This window comes from Chenopodium quinoa, unplaced genomic scaffold (genome assembly GCF_001683475.1).
Source record: "Chenopodium quinoa cultivar QQ74 unplaced genomic scaffold, ASM168347v1, whole genome shotgun sequence".
In the NCBI taxonomy this organism is placed as follows: domain Eukaryota; kingdom Viridiplantae; phylum Streptophyta; class Magnoliopsida; order Caryophyllales; family Amaranthaceae; genus Chenopodium; species Chenopodium quinoa.
Genome location: NW_018744593.1, coordinates 1,387,096 through 1,403,448, shown reverse-complemented (window position 1 = coordinate 1,403,448; position 16,353 = coordinate 1,387,096). Strand labels below are relative to the sequence as shown.

At 36.0% G+C, this 16,353-nt stretch overlaps 1 protein-coding gene across 1 annotated transcript; it reads right to left on the bottom strand.

Moving 5' to 3' along the window:
* Positions 1 to 3,697: 3,697 nt before the first annotated feature.
* On the bottom strand, positions 3,698 to 15,414 carry LOC110699605 (nucleobase-ascorbate transporter 12-like). Its single transcript, XM_021877111.1, has 10 exons — positions 14,507 to 15,414; positions 14,155 to 14,252; positions 13,874 to 14,044; positions 12,195 to 12,295; positions 8,311 to 8,446; positions 8,139 to 8,189; positions 7,530 to 7,817; positions 6,081 to 6,315; positions 5,455 to 5,741; positions 3,698 to 4,375 (listed from the first exon to the last, which is right to left on the bottom strand). Exons 1-10 carry the CDS (start codon positions 15,051 to 15,053, stop codon positions 4,154 to 4,156), a joined length of 2,136 nt encoding a protein of 711 aa, XP_021732803.1. The 5' UTR covers positions 15,054 to 15,414; the 3' UTR covers positions 3,698 to 4,153.
* Between the last annotated feature and the right edge of the window lie 939 nt (positions 15,415 to 16,353).

Here is a 16,353-nt window from a genome sequence, read left to right as displayed (position 1 = left end):
TTCTAAGGATACACTTTTAAAATGAGCTTTTATACTAAACAGGAGTGCGTCAAGTCAAACGGTAGAAAAGGCTTCATATAAGATATGGATAAGAAAAGTTCTTATTTTGTCTTTCTAAAAAATTAAGAATAAGAAACTTGTATTAAAATGTTTAGTGCAATGTTGAATTCTAAAGCAAAAGGATACTACAACCACAAGATGTTTGAGAACAAAGTGTTTGTTGAGGTGCCTTTTTGGAAAAGATTTCATTTTCAAAAAGGCAAGTGGGAGTAATTTATGTAAATCTCGAAAAGTTTGAGAAGAGCAACAAACAAAAATGGTTTCATCTCGAAAATTTCGAGAAGAGCAACAAATGAACATGGCTTACCCTATGCTAAAAGAGCATTTTCATAAGGCAAGTGGGAGTATATGAATCTCGAAGGTGTTCGAGAGAACCAACAAATGTGCATGATTCACACCATGTTAAAAACGACAACACGTGGTCTCATTCCATGTATACCCTTCTTATGTTGTTCCCCATTGAAAATAAGTTTTCACTTGTTGCGTATAAACCCACAAAGTCTACTAGATCTAAACCATTAGCCAAAGAAATAAGCTTGATGGTTAAGAAATTTTGAAATATTGATTTTAGAATGTAAGGAATATACTGGTCATAGGTAAGATTTGACGAGTCACAACTCCCAAATAGCTTAATACCATGAGAATCTGAAATGGTTTCCATGTCTGAAATTGAGTGTGAGACACTTGGTTGATTTGCATGAATTGGGTGAGATCCATTGAATGAAAATAAGTAGACAAGGAAGAAAAATGTTTTCTAAGCATAGATTAGTCGCTAAAGGATTTAATTATTGACTATGATGAAACCTTTCATTACTAATATTGCTTATACCTATTCAGATACTTCTAGTGATTTCTACCTTATGTGACGGTAGATGAAGTTCAAAACACTTTCTTGAAATTGTTCATGAAAGAGAATGCGTATATGATACACACAAGAACGTTTTGAAGGTCCAAAAATTCCTAGAGATGCATGTAAGCTTTAAAGTTTCATTAATGGATTGAAGTAAGCAAATCATGGAGTAAATTCTTCGATTTAGTGAGTTGATCAATTGGTTGATAGTTTCATAAATGAAGAAATTTGTGCACACAAGAAGTTTAGTGAGAGCTATGTAGTCTTTTTGGTTTTGTATGTAGATGACATACTTCTTACAAGATATGATGTTCCCATACTTGAATTGGTCAAGTAATGGCTAATGAATTGTTATTGTATCAAAGACCTTGAAGAGTTAAATGAGTACATCTTGGGAATCAAGATTTATAGAGATAGATCTTGAAGGGCGATTGAACTTGATTAAGAAACTTATATAGATGAGGTTCTCTCAAGGTTCAAACATGAAAACTCCAAAAGAGGTTTCGTTCCCATCTAATATGGCACATGGCTTAGCAAGACTTAGTGCAAAGCAACGACTGATGAGATTAAGCAAATGAATGACATTCCTTGTGCATTTGCAAAGGATTCGTCATGAATGTAAGTTATGCTTTATACTCGTTTAATGCACGCTTAAGGCATATGTGCAGTTTTCAATCGAATTCTGATATATGATATTGGAATTTATACAGTTCAAAGTTTCCTAAAGTACTTGGAGAAGGACAGAAGGCAACGTCTATGTATATGGAGATAAACTATCATAAAAGAAAAGTTCGCAAAGTTCATATGGATGAGAATGTCTCAAAATTTGTTAACTAAACTATTTAAAAAGCCTAAATATGAAAGTCATAATAGGTTTATTAGAAATTGAATATATTAGATGGCTTTGATTGTGTATTGGACACAGTTGCAAAACTATCAATTGTCTTCTCCCTATGTTTATCAATGTGAAACCAAGTTTCATACTTATTTAATCATGATTTAGTATTAAATAAAATGTCCAAAATATTTTATGGAATTCAATGGGTTTGTCAAATCCGTGATTTGATGAATGAAACCCCATAAGTGAACTGAATTCATGAAATATTTAAGTTCCTAATCCAAGTCATTAAATTGGACATAAATGACTCATTAAAAGGAATAGCATACAAGATTGATTGATAGCGTAGTTTCATGGGCTATGGGAACATGGAGATGTTCAGTCAATTATATGGATATGTATGGTTGATACATGATCGAACTGAACTACATAGAAATTCTGAAAACTTTGAAATTGTATTAGTGGATTCCTAAGACATCAGTGGAACACTACTTAGCTCGATGATTAGTGTTACTTTGATGCTGTCAAACGCCATGCCGTAAAAGGGGACTATAAAGGCAGTGCTCGGGTTGTGCTAAAAGTTAAGTGAGAGTTTTGGTTGCCGCAAGATTGAAAAGGTCCTCCTACGTTAGATAAGATGGGTGTCTTGGCCTCTTGAAGAGTAAGGATTGGAATTGCATGGCCGTGCTCAAATGGATAATAAGATAATCATTTGTTTAAGCATTAAACTCGGATTTCAAGAAACGGTTTGAGGACTAGTATGGATGCCTTGGAGATGTAATCATACTATCAAATTGGACACTAAGAGACTTAAGAAATTTGAAGATTGCACGCTTGTCTCAGACAAGTGGGAGATTGAAGGAAATATGTCCTCAATTCTCATGCAATTACTGAATATAATATGGATCGTATTATGGAGATAATAAGTTCGTTTAGTTGGGTTGTTTTTATATCTTGCTAGAGACCAATATTGATCATTAGGTTAAACCAATGTCAACTAAATGGATCCTATCACGTTACAGTGTTAGGTCGAACAAGAAAACTGAGTCCAAAAGTTGGGCTTAGTGAATGGTTGGCAATAAGGAGTAAGAGAGGAATAAGTCTTGCCCTAATTAGATAATATGAATATATAATAAAGGCTTGGGGAAAAATAACACAAACATTCATCTTTCACAAAAAAAAAACAACGTAATATTTTTCCATTCCCCTCTCTCTACAACCGGTTAGAAGTTCTCCATAGAAGAGGAGATTAATCTCTCCCGTCCAACTAGCATTGGAGGAGGTTCGATTTACGCTTGTGGACCAATAATAGAGGAGCAACAATTGGGGCTCTAATCTCCGTAAGAAGGTTGAAGAAGCTTGGGAATTCACGCATCAAAGGTTAATTCTAAAATATTATGTGATCCTTTATTTGTATATGCATGAGATCCTGTTTAGGTGCGTATGAATGAGATTCATGAAATTCCGTTTAGTGTACCTAAAACCCTCCAGTTAAAAGTTCTAAAGCTTCACGCTCCAACTTGAGAGAGTAATGAGTATAAAGTAACAAATTGTATTATTACATGAGTTAGCTAAAGTCACGCATAGTAAAATGTGGGATTTTCGAAAGGCAATAGAAACATAGTTAAGGAAAAAACACAGGGGTCAAGACCGTCATAGAAAATCCTTAAATAGCTTAACCTGAAAACAACTCGAAATTTAGTTATCATCAAACTCAAAACTTTTATCTAAACCAAAAACCAACCCTTGAATTGAATGAAATTTTTTATATACACCCGGGTGTACCGTGCATCCAATTAACCCAAATTTTTTATATACACCCGGGTGTACCGTGCATCCAAATAACAAATAATCAATAAAATGAGAACAAAATTCTCATGAGTGCACCGAGCACCCGGGTGTATATAACAATCTCTCTTAACTAAACCATTCATTGGCAAAAACAATAATAATACTCAGGATCTGATACATATTTACTTATATTTGAAAAATGAACAGAAAACAGAGTACAACACCATAATAGCAGATGCAAAACCCGGGTTACAACAAAAGAATAACCTAGAAAACCAATGGGAACACCCAACAATGAAGTGTGCATCATTTGAATAATAGCTCATAAGAAAGTAAAAAACTACATACATACAAAATCCTTGTACTTATAGTTTAATATTACATGGTAAGCAGATAGCCTCCTACGATGTACATAACTCACCTTTTTCGTGATGCTAAGCCAGAAAATTAAGTTTTCCAGGAATGCTGCTTCATTGTATTGACCAAAATGGGGCATGAATTTGAATCTCGAGCAGCTAGCTATCCCTTTTTCTGTCTTTTAACCAGTTATCTCCAATCGATTCTATTCAATGGCTTTTGACAAGTAAATTTGGAAATGATCCAAATACTACAACTTATAGACCAACCCATTTGACCCACTTGAAAAGCCGACCAACTCTAAATGGCAAACCATAGTCTTTGGTGACTGCAGGTTCCCTCCTGGCAGCCTCAGCTTCTGACCAGACGTATACACCACGTTCTTGCCGACTGCCGGGTACAGTGTTATCCAAGATTACAGCCACAAGGAATGCAATCACCATGTGAAATGATAGCAATGTATTCAGAATATAGTTAAGCTGCACAAAGATGCCACGTCAATAATTTACTAGAAGTCTATAATCCCAAATCTATTGATTTCCAAGCGCATAATAAGATTATCAATAAAATTAGTAAAGCAATAATCACTTCTGTAAGGACACAAAATATAAAACCACTCACAAGAGCCCTTTTGCTAATAATTGATCAACAGTAGTCATTTAAGTTTTTTTAAATTTTATTCTGTAAGAGGAAATGGTAATCTAGTTTGTGTACGTTAGGTAAGATGAATGACCTTCATGGACCTGACCCCTCACTGGTCTTCCAACCCAGCCATAGCGAGCTAAAATAATGGAAATTGGGGGAGGGGGAAAAGGAAAAGGGAAGCAGTGCATCCCCAAAACAAAGAGCCCTTACTGGTTTTTCGTCACTAGACCAGACACACTTTTGTATCTAGATAGTGTAATACATTGCCATTTCCTATAAGGAAGCTCAAGATAATGTTTTTGCATTAGCAAATACTTTTTTCCCTTGCATTTTTACTTTCCACCTGTTAACATCTACAGAAGTGGTGAGGAAAGGAAAGATACAAACAAATAAACAACAGCACAGATGCACCATCTTAGATATATACTATAACTTCAAAATGCTAAATTATAAAGAAAATTCCATTGCCCTAATTATGAAATCATGACCTAACTGCTCAAATCCATACAAAAATTAGAATTCAAACAACCACCACTCGAAGCTGATGCTACATTCAGAACAATAGAAAATGACTAGCCTTAATGACTAGCCTTGTGTAATTAACTAATTACCATTCTAAATAACCAACATTAAATCAAACGCCATTTTGCAGTCAAATACTAACCACTAAATTCAAATCAAAGAAATTGGTGAGCAGTTGTTATTTGGATGCAAATGAGACTTAGGAGTGGTTTTAATTAACTTTCACATTAAGTGATTTGTGATTGAAAACTCAGTTAAATAAAAGGGATTTTTGTTTGATGATCCTTATCAAACCTATTACCAGCAGCCTATACGTGACATTAGAATGCACAGAAGTCACCGGGAAGCAAAGGAGCATACAGAACAACTTGGATGAAAAGGAGATGCTTACCCCTCCAAATTTGGTATTGACAGGTCCATGAGAGGCAACAGTGTAAGGAAGAAAATAACTATGTACGGACACATTAGACTTTGGAGAGATGCCATATTGCTGGAAGTAAGCTGGTATGGAGAGTGAGAAAAAGAGGGAGAGTCCAACAATGATAATGTTTCTGGAACTTCCGGCCTCACTGTACCGCAGATTTGATAAACCTAGCGCAGTAAGCATCCCCCACATGAAGCAGAGGAGAGCAGCAACCATGACTTGAGGTATTGATGCTATAAACCCTCCAACTTTACCTGCGAGCAGGGAAAAAGAAATTCAATATAACAGTAGGTAATGCAGGACCTCCTAGTGATCCAGACTCAGTATGTTAATTAAGGGTTAAGAAATGTGACAGCATGATGAAATGCATGAACAGCAAAATTTGTCAAGTCAAGTCACGTCATTTTCAATTATTCTTGTCATTGAACATTATATTATGCCCCAGAGTGATCTCATGAGTCATGATGACTATAATGCATGTACAGCATCTATACAATGTCTTTAAACAAGGTCTTTAGACTCTTCCATACTCCATAGTTAATAATCATGCACAGTTTTCCAAACAGCTTGTAGCTAAGAACAGAAGAGCTCACCAATAAGAGATAAGACGATCAAAATACATGCACCTAACTCAACTGCTCTCCGGCTTCCCATTTTAGTCACAGCAATAGTGTGCACATTTTCAGTGAGTGTTGTGGATCCAGTCCCTGTACCCCAAAGGCCAGCTAAAACACTGCAAAATCCTTCGAGGCCAATCCCTCGACTAAGAACACCTCGTGTTGGAGGTCTGGAGGCCACCAACAAGGATGATGCATGGTATGAACCAACCTAAGAAATTAAAAAAAAAAAAAAAAAAAAAAAGAGAGAGAGAGAGAGAGAGAGAGAGAAAATAAAAATTAGAAATATACCAAATTTAATGTCCTTGCTTAGTTATGCAATGTAAAATTTCAAGGATAAGAGCAAATCTAGAACCTATAAAGAAAACCTGGGCACATGTAAAATGCTTTAGATTGTTTAAAACATAGCATTGCATAGATGCAATAAGCCACTATTGATGCTCTGATTTCAATAGGATATCCAACATATGCACCATAAAATGTCAATTATCAGAGTAATGTTGACTGCTTGACCAGCGAAAAAGCGGCATCATAAAGATAATGGATGCTGGTGCATGTTCATATAATATTTATACGAAGGGCATACTTATCCTGGAAGGTGTTTGCTAGGGAAATATGTACTTTCTCTGTCCAACTTGATAGTTGGTTGTCTTCCCATTTTTATTGTAGTTTCTTTGATTTTATGGAGTATGGCGTTGAATTTTGACACATTTATTTTTAAGAATTGGCTTTCAAACGCTTAACACTAGTTGTTAGGAATATGTGCTGCATTTGTTCCAAGCTCACACATTTGTATCTCATATAGTACTAATTATCAGTAATGGTATGATCAGTATGTTAGGAGTCTTCACAAGGAGTGACCATTACGATTACTCATCTAACACGTGTTAGCCAAGTTTTATCGGATTGTTTATTCAGACTTGAATCAATTATCAGCCCTCCACACTATCAATACCAGAGTAACAATTTCATTTGGCTATGTTACAAAACTAGGAATTTCAACACTCTAGCCTCCTTCCAAAAATTCAATTTTCTCATTCCCATAAGCCATCAATTTAGTATCTCAATGACGATATTTGCATGTGCAAGTGTGCAATTATCTTGCAAACATCTACTGCAGGTTCTTTAATAAAGCAATCCATAATAATGGATTTCAACCTGAGTACAAGATTGCACAGAACCTTCTGCAATTCCAGTGGTGTCAAATTTAACACCCGCAGACTATGTGGGTTAATTGACAGAGTGACAGCATACATACAATAGAAGCTGATGATTGACTGCAGAAGGGAGAACAAAAAAAGAACGAAAGGCTTCATAAACAGAAAAGTTTGTGATACTATGAAAACCAAGCTACAGAACATTGAAGTTATAATAGCAATTTATGAATCTTAAACCATCATTCAAATTAATTGACAGAGAACTTACAGAATCCACTGACGCAATTATGGAGACAAAGCACATAACAAGGGCCATTTTCCAGCTGAATACAGGAGTACCCCATTGCAAAGGATAGGGAAATCTAAACCACGGTGCCATTCTTAGTGCATGAGAAGTATCTACTCGGCATTGTTTCATTCTCATAACATGCTTTTTACAGTGCTCAGATATAATATTTGACGTAGGTACATTTGGATCACAGCCTTTGTAACTGTATGCCCCTGCTGCAGTTAGAAGAAATGCGGCAGCCCACGTGATTGCCAGAGCCAAGGGTACCTGGCAACAACTTGGTATGAGATCAAACTTGCAACCCCCAACCCCCCCCCCCCCCAAGAAAAAACACACACACAAATAGCTGTTTTTGGCTTTTGGCATGACAAGCCAATTTCATTCATTACATGATCGCATTATCTTAGAAATTTCTAAAACTTCCAACATAACATTTAGCACTTAGCAGAATGATCTTAACCATCCTTTACAGATATACAAGTCTACAACCAACATTTAACGGAGGAACCACACAATGCAGGTAAAAAAAAAAAATTACAAACAGAAAAGAAACTATAGTGCGTCGTATAGCAAAGAATCAAGACATACCGCATATATAAGAAATACACGATGACCAAGAATAGATATTTTTCTTAGGTACTGCAAGAAAAATTGGTGAATGATATTAGTGTTACAGTAAACCATAATGTATAAGAAACAGCTTTTAAAAAAAAACTAAGCATAAATATCACAAGCTGAGCAGCTAGTGAGCATTTCTTACAAGAGAGAAGATAATCACAAGCAGTATCTGCACAGCACCAATCTCTAGGCAGGTACCAACTTGTGGGAAACCATAACTATAAAAAGAAAGTCCTACAGCAGCAATAGTTGGAGCAACAACCACTGGATTGATAATCCTAGAAGTGGAAACAAAAATAGAATAGATTAACCATAGGATATGACATTGCAACAAACATATAGAAAAATGGCATTACAAAAACAAGTCAAACCAGATAGTGAATAGTGAGCGAATAAATCTGCAGTGGACATTAACGTGATACTTGATAAAGTATAAAACATATTCCTGGGCCTCAACAATCAGCTTAAGCTTTTGGTTGAGTTGGTCCCCTAACATGGTATCAGAGCCAGCGTGACACAAGGTCACGGGTTCGAATCTCATCCACCCCCCACTTTCAAGTGGAATATTTTGCGCAGGGTATGAGGAGGGCACATGCTGCATCCACATTTCAAGCCCAAAGGGCTCTTATGTGAGGGGGCGTGATAGAGTATAAAACATATTCTTGGGCCTCAACAATCAATTTAAGCTTTTGGTTGAGTTGGTCCTCTAATTATACTATCCTATGTAGCCTACAGCCCTAAATCCAACAAGACCATCAACTCATCAAGATAACTCTGTTTAGACATATAGGCACACAGAGAACCATATATAGTTCAGAAAATCGTACAAGAAGAAATTTACAGATCTTGACAACAAAAGGCTACATATAAAATTTTCAAGCAACCTCCTACTTGGCTTTGATGAACCCCCGAAGATGACAAAAGTTAGTCCCTATATGAAAAAACCAATGCACATATATACGTAAGCATGAAGGTATAGCACAAGCAGATTAAGTAAATGGAAAGACATCCAGACATATAGCACAAATTAAAGGGAGGTGACTCAGAGTAGCACACTTTGATTACATGCTTCCTTCCAGTATCTGGTACATTAAAGGGGTCACAAAAGAATATACTGTCCCAGACCTATGAATAAGCTAATGAAAGAGGATCAAGTTTGAACATGGACAGATGATAAAACTTAAGTGGATGTAGTACAAAAAAAAAAAAAAAAAAAAAAAGAAAAAAAAAACTTTGGAATGAGGTGGTCAGAGATAGTAGAGATTGACCCACAGATTTAGATGCGTAAGAGGAGGCTTAGATAGTAAGACAGTTATACACTGCAGCACAAAAAGGGGTGTTGCAAGAGATTGAGAAGAGGATCAAGGAGAAGTAGTAGAGTAAATTATGACCGCGTTGAATTGGTTACTTAGTTACGCATGAGCTGACTGATTTAAATCTTTCACAAGAGATACCCTTTAGGAGGAAAATCTCTAGTAGGGGAGCAACACAGATCAGTAATAGAGTTGAAAAAAAAGGGACGTCATTTACTGGACCTAGGTATAATAAGGGAAGGAAAAAAAAAATTATGCTTATTGCTCTACGAAAGACATATGCTTCATCAATACTCCAATATCTATTGGTTAGGAAAGAAACTAGGCGGAGTTCGTTAAAGATACCCTAACATGAATCATCCTTTCGAAAGAAATTGAATAGCTCAACAGCATTAGGGAGATCTAATAAATAAAAGACTCAAGGAACTTGAAGCAATCCTATTCCCATCATGGCCAAATCGTCTAACCCCAGGCTCAGGTAAAGTAAACTTCCCCAAAATTCTTCATAGGGGAGCAGACAACCATGCCACAATTAAGAAATCTCTCAAATCTTACAAATAATGGCAACCCCAAAGGCTAAGACCCCAAATTGATGCAAAAATACAATAAATCAAAAATAAAATCAGACTAGCTGAAAATAATAATTGCATTAAACCAAAAATAACTAAATGTCTTTCTTTAAATTATTTTAACTTAGATGAAAAATATACAACCTTCATCTAAAAAAAAAGCACCAATGTTTTCTGAAATCAAACTTTGACTATTAATTTCTGTACATAGAATCATACTACAGTATTTAAATCTTATTATAAATGTTAAGAACCTTCTATTGCAAGACAAAATAACAAGAAAAGGTTATAAAAATGTTAATAAGCTACAATCTGGAGAATATTTGCACACCTTGTAAAATTAGTTAAACCACTTTGCCATGGTGTTAGAATCCACCTCTCTTCTTTATGTATTTTCCTTCATTTTGCTTGTGTTTAGCTTATGTAATGTTTTAAGTATTCTAGGCTCTACATAGAATTTTTGTGTTACTATCAGCCCAATGTTCAATGTTCACTGAGGGAATATTGTAAATACAAATTAAAGCTCTTTAAGGAGCAAGTGATTAATGAAATTTAAGGCTCCTACCAATTACACTTAATCTTGTGTGTTGTTTTATACTTTTCATACTAGTACTTCACAAATATCAAAGCAGCACCACCCCTAACCCTCCAAACAAATACAACTTGTCGTCGGATCCGCTTGTGCCTACCTCGACTCCCTCAGCCATCACAAGCCTCAATTGACTTTTGTCGCTACTCTTGTTGCTAATAGACAAGAGTGTCCCTCATACGCCTATCTTACTTGTGTTACTCAGTGCCACAAACCATTCAAACCCTTGGCTTGCACCTTCGTCGCCCATAGACGAGAGCACGCCACATGGATCCAATATCAAGATACTTTGACCAGCCACAAAACACATCATAACACCCGCAATAGCGCAACTACTGCTATGATATTAGAATTTATGCTTTATGTCACCCAAGTCCCCTAAGCCAGTTAGAAAAGATCCCCCCCCCCAAAGTAGCAATAATTGTCTAGAGGAAAGGATTAAATAAGACCTAGACCTACATTAATGTAGACTATTAGCTCATCAAAGAGTGCCAATACCAAATTCTAATCCAAAATCCCTAATGCCTCTAAATGACTCCAGCCTTGAGTGAAGTAAAAGAAGGTATAATATAAACAGCCTTACCCTTGCAATAAAAGAGGGATTGTTTCTTCTTGTGCCTTACCGCTTACACAATAACCAGCTATTTCAAAATAACATGGAGCAAAAACAGTTTATTGAGCCATTTTACTAAAAAATGAAGTCGCAATTTCATCCTAAGAAAACAAAAAGGGGAAGAGAAAGAAACAAAAAAGGAAACCCTGAATTCATTGTTGCAAGGTGGCTTCTTAATTTCTTAGTCTCTGGTTAGTTTAGCATTAAGTCAATCCCAAACTTAGCTATACAATGCAATAATCCTCCTGATTTCAAATAGGCCTCTTGTAAATAAGCTACAATCTGGAGAATATTTGCACATCTTTTAGAATTAGTATAAGTACTATTGTTGAGGGTGCTAGTGTAGGCTATCCTTAAAATACGTTGTATCCTATTAAAATTGCGGTGGTGGTCATTGTACTCCCAAAATTATAGCTAGTGAAGTTGTTTTCGTCCTTGGAGATTGGGACCGTAGTTTTTCTCCTTGTCGAGGAGGGGTTTTCCACATAAAAATCTTATGTGTTATTTCATCATTCCATATTTTATAATTCTTCCCGATATTGTGTTTATATGTTGCTCCATCCCCAACACAATTTACTCATGATGATTGGACACAGGTCAAAAACCTAAGAAACTTGTGCTCTTGTAAGCTTGGTTCAGCAAATGGGGCAACATATGCAAAGCCAAAACTACAAATACACCACCAGTCCATTTTGAAACAAAGGGAGTATACAATTGGAGCCTAATATCCCAATACCTGATTCTAATTGTCTAAATAACTAGACCAAAAACTTATTGGTAAGAAATCCTAAACTCTAACATTAACTAAATAGGGAAGTGGCACACGGAAACAAAATCTATTATATCTTTCAATCAATCATTATCCACTAGTGCTCCAGAAAACTATCCCACACATCAAAGGAATCAACCTGCAAAAAATATGCATATTCACAGATATCATACCTGACTAACAATGACATCAATCCACTGTAGCCTAAGAATGTCTGAAATGCTGAGGCTATTATGATGGCCCCTTGGATCTCCTTCATTATATGCTTGAAGTTCTGCAGTGGTTACAAATATATGAACAAACTTGAAAGACACTTAAGATATAATGGAAATAAGCTAATGTTGCTTGTGTAGTATCACTGTATCAGTCTATATATGAAATTATTCATAGAAGACTATCAGTGACATATAACCCAGAAAAATAAATTTAAAAGCAAAGCAAAGCAAACCTCAAATCAACCATATAACAAATAACCTCCTGCTTATAAACTAGAGTCTACACTAGTAATGAAGAATAGGAATAAGACAGTCAGAGATATAAAGTAGTTAAAATGGATGACACACGTCCAGCAGAAAAGTTAGGGATTCAACTATCTTTAGGAAACAAGTTGGACAATTCGGGGCAATGCAAGACTTTAGCCCAACTCAATGATGTGTGAAGACACAGGTTTAAACTTTAAAGCTTTAAGCAATATCAAAATGGATGCATCAGAATTTTTCAAAGACCAAGATGGTAAGGAACCTGCCCAAGGTAGATGCTCAAGATGTCTCAAAGAAATATCATAAAAGACTTAAAGTATCAGTAGACAAGATTGTACAGTAATTCTGAAAGTGAACTTCAATTTTCTTGCCAATCTGTCCCTTCATTATGTGGATGAATGAGCCAACCCGATTGCCTCCCCATGTAAAGGTCATGGAAGAAAAAAACACAAAAAAAAAAAAAAAAAAAAAAAGAAAGAAAAAAAACAGTAGTTTGCAGGGAGAGACCGCATGCATCTAGATCCTCTCAGATCAAAGCCACATAGAGAATCAAGATTATACTGTTCTGGAAACTAGTGCATAACTTTGAATTTTGCAAGTAAAGAACTGTCTAGGAGTGTCTTTTGTTGCATGTATACTACCACTATAGTTGGATCACTTTGCTGAATATGCACTGAAGTAGATACCAATGTACTACAAGATTTTAATTAAGTTTTTTTTCCAGAAGATCCCACGGTCCCACCTCAAGACCTTAAAATTTTGCAAGGAAAGAATGTCTAGGAGTGTCTTTGGTTACATTATGCTACTACTACTGTTAGCTCACTTTGCTTAATATGGTCTGAAGTAGACAAAAAAAGTACTACCAAGTATAAGATTATTAATACTTTTTTTGCAGAGGATCCCCACCCCCCACCCCCCCCCCCACCCCGGGGTCAAGAGCTTTCCCCAAAGAAGTTGTTTGTTTGCAGGATACAAACCCTCAAAGGATTTGGGCTACTGCTGGAAGGACTGAGGGGTTAGCACATATTCCATGGAGATCACAAAGACGCCAATTTTTTAAAACCTTTTCATGGTTTTCTCTCCAATTGATGGAACTTAGAAGTTAGATAGATATACAAACTGTTGACAAGATTTTGATGGCCCAAATAATTCTGGGATAGGCATAAGGTTGCATGTAAAGCTAAACCAGTATTATAATTGCTCATACCAGGAAGCATCTAGATCATTCTCAAACCACATACGAAGTAATGTTTAGAATCTCCAAACATACTCGGACTAACTTCATAAAGCAATAGTGGGAAAATCTAAAGCAGCACAGGAAAAAGATGATTCACAAAGAAAACATTTAGAATATGCCAAGGTTACTAACATACATTTCCATGCAGCTTTTGGAACTCCGTGGAATTAATTATTGCCAATGTTGGAGCCAGATAAACAAATGAAGGCCCTTGAATTAAGGGCAACCTAGTTCCAAAGAACGAATGCAATAGCGTTGTTACCCCCGTCATGAAGAGAACCGTAGACACTACGTTGGCTGTATCCTCCTACATTCACTAAATCACATTAGAACAACACAGTAAATATCCAAACTTATGTTTGAATTTGTGCTTACACAACATAGGCAACAGGTTATTAGAGCTTCAGTTATGCTTACATAAGATCCACCCATTGCCGGTACTATCACGAGAGGTATCAGAATTATTGAGCCCAATATCGAAATATAATGTTGAAGACCATAAAAACCAATGGGTACTGCAAAATTCAACCAACGAAAAAGTAACTTCCTATCAACACATAAACAAAGATCAAAACTTTTCAATACATATCCACTAACAAATTCAACCTCATCATGATTACTGCATAAAGATCACAACTTTCCATAAACCAATTATATTGCCACATTGTATAATTAAATTTAAACATACCACATTGCTTACATAATATTTCAATCAAACAAAACATAAACAAATTTCAAAGACAAACATTATTGATATAATAAAACTCACCAAGGCCAGGAGCATCCCTAAGTTCATACTTCATATGAGACTGCCTCCCAACAAACCCATCATCCTCCACAATGTGAGCCACTGCCTCTAAACCCTCCTCACTCCTCCCCTGCCCTCTTCGGGAACTGCCTTCGACCGCCTGTCCCGGCCCCGGCCCGTTCCCGTTCCCATTCGGCACCGGTGTCGGTCCCTTTGCCGCACCCCCACCACTCCCGCCATCAGAATCCCTCCTCCTCTTCACGGTCACCTCCTTCTCCCCGCCTGCCGCCGGAACAACCGCCGGAGTAGCTGCTGCAGGAACAGCGGGCGGCCCATTTGCCGTCGGTAAGGGCCTGGCCCGGCCCAACTCAAGATCAACAGCAGAATCTGAGGCCCGTGATTTGGGGACGGACCCAATTGGGCCAGAATCACTAGCATTAGTCTCACCGGAAAACTTGGGCCGAAACCCAGTTTTCTTAGCCCATGAAGTCGGCGGCATTGGCTTAGATTCCGGCACCGGCGGCCATGGACCGGGTTTGGGCTTCTTATTCGGGTCTGAACTCGCCATTTTTGTATTTTTCCGGGTCAAATCGAAAGCTATGAATCCATTACAAAAAATCCAAGTTAAAAAATCAAAATTAAAATAAAAATATGGATAGATCTGAATTTTCTCTGAGATCCAAGAAATGCAAGAAGAGCAGTAGCAGCAGAAGTGACAAAAAAATGGAAAGAAACGCGGTTTTTAAATTTTCTCTCTCCTCTTTTCTCACTCTTCTAGTAGAAGAAAGTACTGTAAGCAAGTACTACACTAGTAGTATCATTCAAAATGTTATTTTTTTCTTTAATTTCAAAATTATAGAGTAAATAATTTTGATTTTTTATTGATACAATGAAGATGATGATGTCATAAGGAAGAAGATATGGATATGATGCATGCAGTGGTCTGCAATTAATCCATACTCTGTTTATTGTTTTTGTCTTGCTTTGTAAGATTTTTAGGGGGAATTAGAGAGGCCCAGGTTAATCATTGGATAAACAAAATTTGTTTTTCACATGTTATTTCGTTAAATAAATCAATAAATTTATTCAATTATTATTGTGGGATCCGTTTTTATGGATAAACTTATTGGTTTATTTACCAAAATATCATATGATAAACAATAATTGTGTATCTCAGAAATGAACTTGTATTTACCTGGGAAATTATCGGATTAAGTATAAATTTTTATTGAACAAATTGGTATAACAAATATTCTAAAAAATAAAAAAATGATTTGGGTTTAGTATAATTTATATACTTTCTCTGTTCTCTTTTAAATGCAACACTTTCCTGTCAAAAAAAAAATGTAACACTTTGACTTTTACAATATTGATATACTCTACTTTGACTAGACTTACTAATTTATAGTTGTAGGATATTGTAAGATTCGGCTCGATAATTTATAGTTGAGGGATATTGTTAGATTTGTCTCGTTTTATGGTTTATAAATACCAATTTTTTATGAAAAAAACATGTGCGGATCTGGTTCACGATAATATTATTGTGGATCAGACCTCAGGTACATACGTGCGCAAGTGACGTTATGTGCATTGACCCTAATTTTAACATCATGACCTTTATTAAAATTTGTGTGTCCTTTAATATTATTTTGAACCTAAAGAGTACACATGTCAACCGACGTTATGTTTAGCATATAGTGACTTTTATTATTCATATTAACAAGCATATTAAAATTTCCAATTAAACAAAAATTTTAACCTCTTGTGACCTTTATAATAATACGACTTTTATATTAGGAAAAATTGATAAAAAAATAAAAAATAAATAAAAAAAAAATTCCCAACTTTGGATTATTTTTAATAATTCG